This window comes from Gobio gobio, assembly GCF_949357685.1.
Source record: "Gobio gobio genome assembly, chromosome: 21".
NCBI lineage: Eukaryota > Metazoa > Chordata > Actinopteri > Cypriniformes > Gobionidae > Gobio > Gobio gobio.
The window spans coordinates 30,747,587-30,757,424 of record NC_137117.1 but is presented as its reverse complement, the minus strand read 5'-3'; the positions used below and the strand labels follow the sequence as shown (position 1 = coordinate 30,757,424).

The window sequence follows — 9,838 nt, the reverse complement described above, 5'->3', positions numbered from 1 at the left end:
TTAATTGTCGTGAATGGACGTGAGCCAGACAGGCTGGGAGCTTGTTAAATCCGCATCTGCATGCTGGCACCATGAGTCAGTCCAGACATCAGTGCGATGCGGAATTGATTTAAGAGTCTCTCATCATATAGAACACAACAGAGCTTATAATTGGCCAGTGAGGGTTTCCTGTTTGAGCCATGTAGCCCATCTGTATTGTCAGCAAGCGCATGATATTGTGAACCACAGATCCAAAGCAGAGGAGGAGAAAGCTGGCAGATGATTCAGGATGAAATGCGAGTTTCGTCCACCCAATGTGTGTGTAACAATCGTACCACTCTTTCTGAATTGAATCGAATCCTGCCTTCACCTGCATTGACCCTTATGAACAATAACACACACTCTTAAATGCAGCTGTGCAGAGAAGCACAATGAGATCACACTCTGTGACAACCGTCCATTCGTTTATCGCAGATAGACACATTCCCTGAGACAGGATGCGCGTCTCCTCAACAGTAAGTCGATGTCATTGATTTGTGAGGGCACGGAGGCTGGGGCATAATTGAAGTTGGCAGCAGGTTCTCCCTGTGTGTTCAAGTGTTTGACTCGTGTGAGACAGAATACAGCGGGGACTTCAATCTCAGATGCAGGTGATGGGCAAATCAAAGGCCAGCAGACTCCAGTGTTTGGAACAGATTGTCACAAAGTCAATTGCAGCAATGTGACCCAATCACAATGTAACATGACAGTCCACTGCGGAGCTTTTCCTTTGGAGCCCTGCTAACATAAAAATTATAAGGATCACTCATACCGTCTAATGCCTGTCAGTCTAGCTATGTGCACAATTGCAGTGACAAATTTCAATTTGTGTCGCAGTTTTGCCAATGACCAGCAACCAATAGCACTAGATATCGTCTCAGATGTCAAATAATAGATCACAGTATTGAGAAGTGGTACATGAATGCCATCTAGTGTCATTATTTATTAGTATCAGGGGAAATCCTGATTAAAATGGTAGCTGTTTTACAACACTAACTGGTTCTATTCACCATGTGAATATGTGTTAAGATCAATATAACTGTTTTAAACACTTATTTAGACACTTATTTATTATCAAAAGACAGCAAAAATAATGTTGCACTTGCATAAGAATAATACTAAAGCACTTTAAAAGTGACTGGCACTATGTAACTGGCAATTGCACAGTAAGTATGGTTTATTTAAGACACATCAGTCCAGATCTAGAAAATGTAGATCTTACATCTATAAATACATGCTGGGATATTATGCGGGAAAACGTGAATGCACGCTGCCCTCTTATGTCTGTTTTGTGCAGTTACCAAGAAAAAATGTCCACTCACACACACACTTTCTTGAACATCTATCTTATCGACACAATGCAATCTCTAGCTCCTTACACTTACCTCACCAATCACAACTAACTGACCCCTTAACCTATATGTATACCTTTATAACCATATCCCTAAAAGTCTTTACCGTCAAACAGGCCTTTATCAGAAAGTGAGAACTGATCCAAATTTCTTTGTCCTCACTCCGCTGGTCTAAAACTCAGCCCGGTCCTCACAAAGATAGTTGTACAAGTACAAAGTGTAGATATAGCAAGTTACCACAGTTTTATTATCTCAACACTACCATGGCAATTTAGATGATTCGTAATTTAAAATGATATAGCTACTTCAAAAAGGCCTATGTATTATTTTTAATGTGTGAGCAATTAAATCTGGTTGTGGCATGTTGTCGTTGTTCTCTTGTTTACAGCCTGATCAGTTTTACAGCTTCTGAATCTTGCTCAATGTGGCAGTCTAAAAAAATTGCACAAATCCAGTATTATTTCATGTTCTAGACCGCCAAGTGTCATATGGTAAGAAGTATACACTCACCTAAAGGATTATTAGGAACACCTGTTCAATTTCTCAATAATGCAATTATCTAATCAACCAATCACATGGCAGTTGCTTCAATGCATTTAGGGGTGTGGTCCTGGTCAAGACAATCTCCTGAACTCCAAACTGAATGTCAGAATGGGAAAGAAAGGTGATTTAAGCCATTTTGAGCGAGGCATGGTTGTTGGTGCCAGACGGGCCGGTCTGAGTATTTCACAATCTGCTCAGTTACTGGGATTTTCACGCACAACCATTTCTAGGGTTTACAAAGAATGGTGCGAAAAGGGAAAAACATCCAGTTTTCGGCAGTCCTGTGGGCGAAAATGCCTTGTTGATGCTAGAGGTCAGAGGAGAATGGGCCGAGTGATTCAAGCTGATAGAAGAGCAACTTTGACTGAAATAACCACTCGTTACAACTGAGGTATGCAGCAAAGCATTTGTGAAGCCACAACACGCACAACCTTGAAGCGGATGGGCAACAACAGCAGAAAACCCCACCGGGTACCACTTATCTCCACTACAAATAGGAAAAAGAGGTTACAATTTGCACAAGCTCACCAAAATTGGACAGTTGAAGACTGGAAAAATGTTGCCTGGTCTGATGAGTCTCGATTTCTGTTGAGACATTCAGATGGTAGAGTCAGAATTTGGCGTAAACAGAATGAGAACATGGATCCATCATGCCTTGTTACCACTGTGCAGGCTGGTGGTGGTGGTTTAATGGTGTGGGGGATGTTTTCTTGGCACACTTTAGGCCCCTTAGTGCCAATTGGGCATCGTTTAAATGCCACGGCCTACCTGAGCATTGTTTCTGACCATGTCCATCCCTTTATGACTACCATGTACCCATCCTCTGATGGCTACTTCCAGCAGGATAATGCACCATGTCACAAAGCTCGAATCATTTCAAATTGGTTTCAATTTGAGTTCACTGTACTAAAATGGCCCCCACAGTCACCAGATCTAAACCCAATAGAGCATCTTTAGGATGTGGTGGAACGGGAGCTTCGTGCCCTGGATGTGCATCCCACAAATCTCCATCAACTGCAAGATGCTATCCAATCAATATGGGCCAACATTTCTAAAGAATGCTTTCAGCACCTTGTTGAATCAATGCCACGTAGAATTAAGGCAGTTCTGAAGGCGAAAGGGGGTCAAACACAGTATTAGTGGTGTTCCTAATAATCCTTTAGGTGAGTGTATATTGCTGCCAATCGATTAAAACATATTAACTAATTAATCACAATTTTTTTCTGTAATTAATCGCGATTAAAAACATCAGTTTTTAATAGTTTTATATTGTAATAATTTTAAAGTTACTTTCTGAATGTAGAAACAATTTAAAGACAATATTTTTTATATATATATATTTATTGTAATGACATCTTTTTATAAGGCCAGTATCACTGATACTAATACTGCTACGGATGTCTCTATAAAATTTATTTTAATTTAAGTGAATTTAAGTGACAGACATCACAGCAACTGTCACTTAATGACAGACATCACAGCAACTGGTTTATTAGGCTGCTGTGACTTTAAAATCTGACGCTGCCGACGCGCTATCACACGTATTTAATAATAATAATAATTTGTTACATTTATATAGCACTTTTCTAGGCACTCAAAGCATGAGTACATGGAAGGGGGGAATCTCCTTAACCACCACCAATGTGCAGCATCCACCTGGATGGTGGAGAGGAGACCAATCAGTGATAAAGCCAATCAGTATATGGGGCTGATTAGGAGGCCATGATGGACAGAGGCCAATGGGAAAATTTGGCCAGGATGCCGGGGTCTGTGCGATTTTTAATGACCACAGAGAGTTACAACCTCAGTTTAACATCTCATCCGAAGGACAGAATTTAATTTTCTCACAACTCTATTAAAGTTAATTTAAGACGTTATTTAACTAATTTAAAACTGCTTTTATCGACAAAAAGGGCATTTTGATCCAGTATATGTCATAAACCCCGCCCTTCTCCATGTAATCGAATGGGATGAGACAAACTAAACAATCAAATTACATATTAATTTTCCCCAAAGAAGTAGTTTCTGTCACTTTAGGTCGTTTTTATCATGCTGATGTAATTTCAAGTTGGTTTTTTTTGTTGTTTTTTTAAATAAGTTAACATAAGTTTTAAATAAAATACGGGCATGTGACATCATTAAATATTTTTTTCAGCAACATTCTGAGGTACAAAAGAATATTAGATGATGCTTAATTTAAAACTTCCGGCTGTTCCTGTTGTCCAGGAGTCCATGCAGGAACACTTCATCTTTGACATCTCCATCAGGCTAAATTAAAGACAATTGTTTTATTCCATTTTATTTACAACACGTATTTAAAAAGCCATGTAACAGTATGCTTCACTGTGTCGATCTACATGACCAACATCTCTTGATATACACAAACAAAAATGCTTCACATTTATATTCATTCATTTAAAGGAAGGAGAATGCACGTTTAAACATCTGTCTCAAATGTGCTATTAAGATACTATGCTGCTGGACCAGAAGTGATGACGTTTCATGTGACGAAAGCAGGTCTATACAAATATATACACATGACTCCCTGCTGTTTGAGAAACGCATGATGTCATACTTATACGTCAGAAATGATATCACATTTTTGTCATTCCTAAGTCTCCAGGGCACTGCTGTTAGAAATGCGTTGAAGCACATTTCAAAATATGTCATCACAGAGAGAGCACAAGAGGGAGACAAACTCTCACATTAGAATTTGGTGTCGGGGTAATACTTTCTTTTATTATTGGGGAACCACACAGGGGCAAGAGAATCCGAACTGCATACACAGTTATAATACACATGATTATCTGTAATTTAATCAGGGTTGGGTAAAATGTTTAATTTTTAAAATGGCTCCCTTTAAGTTTAAGAGTGTGAATTTGAATTTAATTGGCCAGAAACTGCTAAATTGGAACGACAATGTTGTTTTGATACACTGCCAGTATTCAGTTTTTAATCATAACTGAATTTAAAATTCGAGGTTCCCTTTCAGCCTTTCAGTTTTGAATTGAATTGGCCACAAACTACATGATGTGGGTTATATATATATATATATATATATATATATATATATATATATATATATATATATATATATATATATATATATATATATATATGTTTCACAAATTTCAAAATATATTTTATTTAAACTGCATTCTGTTTGCTACCTTAATTCGAATCCAGGAATCGAACTGGAATTCAGTTCTGAATGGAATGGTGCGCAACCCTGTTATTTGTCCATTCAAAGTGTTACATTCAGGCAGGTCTGCATTCTAACATCTTCTTGAATGCTTTTCTGAAGCTGTCGTCCAGAAAGGCGTAGAGGAACGGGTTCAGACAGGAGTTGGCGTAGCTCAGGCTGGTAATGAAGTACGAGATGCCGATGAGAAGCGGTGTGGTCCGAAGGTCTGTGGTCAGCGCTACGATGGTGCTGAGGTGAAAGGGCGTCCAGCAGAACAGGCACACGGCCAGTACAATAAACACCATGATAGTCACCTTCTTCTTGGCTTTGTCCAGCGCTTTGGCGTTGGTGTTCAGACGCATGTTTCTTAGTTTGTACAGCATCATAGTGTAAAGAATGCAAATTGTAGACACCGGAATGGCAAAGCCCAGAATTAGGGTATAAATCCGGCTTGCTTTAAACCATAAACTTTCAGGACTGGGGAAACTCAGCACGCAGCTTTTCCTATCGGAGTCGTCGGGACTGATATAGACTCCTGCGAACACGGTGAAGGGCATGACGATGAGGATCACCAGCAGCCACACGCACAGACTCACTATCTTGGCTGCCCGGTATGTGCGGTACGGCATGCGCTTGGAGCGAACGGTCGACAGCACCACCAGGTACCGGTCCACACTCATAACAGTCAGAAAGTAGATGCTGGAGAAGATGTTATAGTGATCAATGCTTAAAATGATTTTGCAAAGCACCTCGCCGAATGGCCAGTAGTGTAACAGATGCTCCGCTATATTTATGGGCAGCACTAAAGTGAAAAGGTCATCGGCGATCGCCAAGTTCAGAATGAACATATTGGTCACCGTCTTCATTTTGGGTGCTTTGAGGATCACATATATGACCGCCGTGTTGCCCGTTAGACCCACGGCACATATCACCGAGTAAATCACCGGGAGGACCACGTACAGATCTGCGTAAAAGAAGTAGTCAGCCGGCGGCGTGCAGTTCAGATCGCTCCGGTTGGGAGAGTTGTGATAGTATAAGTCCATGCTGTAGTTGCATGTCGGGTTTGGGGTAAAGGGGCTCGTGGTGTTCTCCATACTGTGACAGCTGAGCCTCCGGGGATAAGTGCTTTACTTTATAAAGCTGCGCTCTTGCTTTCGCAGATCTCTCCACGAGTCTAAGGTGGTCGATGTCTTTCATCTGTCTCTTTGCGCGTCATGAGATCTGAGAGCGATACAATACATTGGCACCCTGAAGAAAACAGACTGTTCAAACAAATGCACACTGAGAAACTTATTGCGCGAATTATGTATAAAACTTAGAATGCAATCATTTCATTTCATTTAAAATAACACAACATACAGAAAAAAGTCACTGCACATATAAAACTATACATGTACGAAATGCAAATGTTACTTTTAAAAGCCAAGAAGCAACAGCTGGCAGTGAAAAGATGCGAGGTCTTACCGTGCAGGATATTCTTTCTCCGTACGCGCGCTGTCCCCTCTCTGCGCCAGGCAGCGTAGCTCGCGCTTTCCCCAACTAGTAGAAAATAAATGCGACTGGTGACGTCACATTCTACCGCGCGTTCTCCACGTCTGCCTCATCTAGCAGATCTCCAGTCACACATAGGCTGAATCCGAAATCGCCCCATTTACCCTTAAATAGGGCATTATTTGAGGGGACAGCCATTTGTAGTGGTGTCTGAAACTATAGTGGACCTTATTGGGTGCACTCATTCAATCCCACATTGCACCGCAATAACGTAAATGTAGGCTACACACAACGGCTGTCCGAATTCACTCACTGGTTTTCATTCACTCCTTCAAGTGAACTGTATTAGTGGACTAAGGTAGGAAATAGTGAATGAGGGTTTAGGGGGCGATTTCGGATTCAGCCTGTAGCCTGCTTTTGATTGTTTGTGTGTGGGTAGAAGACATATCCTTGTCAAAAAAAACCGAACATTTTCTTATGTTGTTATAATTGCTATTCATGCAACTATTAAGATCTAATTAATAGAGAAACTACATGGATGAATTTGTCTAAATAAGAAAGTGAAGGCAAAAAGCTGTTTAAAATAGCCTACCATATTTGGCTGTTTACCATTACAGCATTTTATGCATTAATATAATTTTTACCTAAATTATGAAAAGTTCACGAACATGTTATAAGTCAAGTGAAGTTTTTCTATAATAGGTTAGACTGGCTGACTCTTCAATTAAACCACAATCAGTTATCATAATGGTGAATGATTGGCTTATTGTTCAGCAGCAGATCCAATAATTGACTTAATATGTCCTGATTCAGTCATCACAAGAGTGAGTGATTGGCATACTGTATAAGCATAAGATATGATGGATGATTCATGGTCTGCAAGCTTTGACTGACAGGCTGAGTTACAGAGAAATACTTTTAAAACATCACAAAATAAATGATGCATTCCCATCTTAAAACAGAATTACTTTACAGAGGAATGTACCAGTGCACAACCCACAGCCTTTGGTTTAGTAGAACTTAACTAGTAAACAATTAGCATTAGTTATTTCAATAGTTAACAAAACGTTAACATTTATTGATACAGTGTGCAATTAAATATTTATTAAGATGTGAAAATTAACACAACCTAAATTAATAAATGCCTTTCTTGTCAAATCCAATACAGGTTGCTGCTATTGAAGAAGTTAAGGCTAACTAATAATGGCATTACAAACTACAGTTTCTAAATATAAAGCCCTTTTTCTCTTTTCTCATTCAACTTAATTTCTTTGAGGTTTTACTTTTCAAATGATTGCATTTGAATGAGTCCGTCCATGCAGGTGGTTGGCTGCTGTCCTTGATTTCCTACACAGCAAATTTCAGGAGTTGAAAAATCATGAGTTAGACAAAAAAGTGTGAATGAGTTAAATTTGTTGAGTTATTTTTTTAATTTTGACTACCGTGTGTGTTATTGGATACTCCCTGGCTGTGTTGTATTTTGGCGTTCATTCATTGGTGTTCAGGAGCGTGTTTTAACACTACATCTGGAGTTACATTTTGAGAAGTGCGTCACGACACGACCCTGGTTCTGCAGCACAAATAATGGACTTATGTGCTTCGTCGTGACTGAGGTAGGTAAAAGTGTATATATACAACAACAACAAAACTATTTCAACATGTTCTATATTTTCTGACAAACACGTTTTGTCATAGCTGTTACGTTATATACTGTGTACTAACGTCAACGACCATGGCAACATATGAACGTAGCCGATAACTTGTTTCAAAATTTGAATTGCCTATTTGCGCTGGCTTTTTGTCGATGTAAACCAGCTAACCGTCTTTCCATTTGTTTTGCAGAGAAACCGGATAGAATGGCTTCAGCCAAGTGCAAGCAAAACTCACGTAGGCAGGCTATCTGACGTTTCACATGGGGTTTATTATCAGCGCCATTCCCATGCACACATGGGGTAACGTTAGTTTGCAACACTTTATGGCGTTACTGAACGGAAAAATAAACGATAAAGAGCAACAGAAATATATAAAGCATACATGCAGCTCACAGCTCGTGCTCCATCTAAGGACTGCCCTCAGCGAGTGAGTAAAATAAGTGCCTTCCCCCTTAAAGGAGCAGCACCGAATTGTACTTGTTACACATTCACCGTGTTTCTGAAAATGAGTGTTTTGCCGTCAAATTGAAGTGGCGACTCAGCTCAAGAAACCTGTTCAGCTTCCACACTAACTTTAATGCCGACGAGGTAACGTAATTCACTCTGTTAGCTGCCTATATGTTTTGCTGTTAGATTTTACAGTATGACAGCAATTGTTTTCAAAGTGTGTCCATGCAATGAATTTCTGAACCAAATGTATGAATTTGCTCAAATAAAGGCAGTAAATCAAGAGTATGGTGTTCAGTGTAGTCATTTCCACATAAAACATATTGTGTTAAATAAATGTTAACTCTAAGAAGTGTTAAATAAAATGTGTTTCAAGTGTTAATTTTTAACACTGGTAAGGAGTTTATATTATAATTAACTACATTTCAGAGTTACAGTTACTCTCCGTAGGATTAGTATTTTAACTCCAGAAAGAGTTAAATTTTAACTCTGAAAAAGTGTTAAAAATTCAACTCCAAGAGCAGAGTTATTTTAACTCTGCGCTGGAGTTTATTTGATGGTCACGCATGTACACTCAGATTGAGTTGATTTTAACTAACAGGGAGTTTATTCCAAAAACCAGAATTTGCTGTGTATTGTTGGGTGAACAAGATAAGGTTCTGCTAGTCAGAGTCACAATAAAGCAGTTTTAATGGTGACCATGAGCTGAGGACAAAGGTATCAATTGGACACAAGCTTATTGTTAATGTGAGCGGGGACTGTGAATCTAAGGCTAAGCATTATCTAATGTTAATTCGTAACGTGTTAATTAGTGAGGTACTTGGCAGATATTCTGTATGAAGCCCCTGCTGTCATTTCAATTTCATTCTTTTTTAATTATACCCCTTGTGTTTTTCATCATCACTACTCCATTATTAAAGGAAAATAACTCTTTGGCTTTCTGCGACAGTGCCCCTGATCTGCATCTCCCAATGAGGAGCTTTATGAGCTGCATGGAGTTACGATAGTTGAGAGGGGACTTGTGTGACTGATTGGCTCGCTTTAGAACAATCAAGATAAATTGTCTTCTGATATTCTCAGGTGTCAAAGAGCTAATTACTTGTGCATGCTGAGAGGGGAGATCACAGGCCTGACAGCGCTTTAAAGGCCCA

At 39.4% G+C, this 9,838-nt stretch overlaps 1 protein-coding gene across 1 annotated transcript; it reads right to left on the bottom strand.

Annotated features, from left to right (window-relative positions):
- Positions 1-5,171: 5,171 nt before the first annotated feature.
- Positions 5,172-6,191, bottom strand: npbwr2b (neuropeptides B/W receptor 2b; the record flags this gene model as incomplete). Its single annotated transcript, XM_079803746.1, has 1 exon — positions 5,172-6,191. The coding sequence occupies one exon, from the start codon at positions 6,189-6,191 to the stop codon at positions 5,172-5,174; it is 1,020 nt and encodes a 339-aa protein (XP_079659872.1).
- Positions 6,192-9,838: the final 3,647 nt, after the last annotated feature.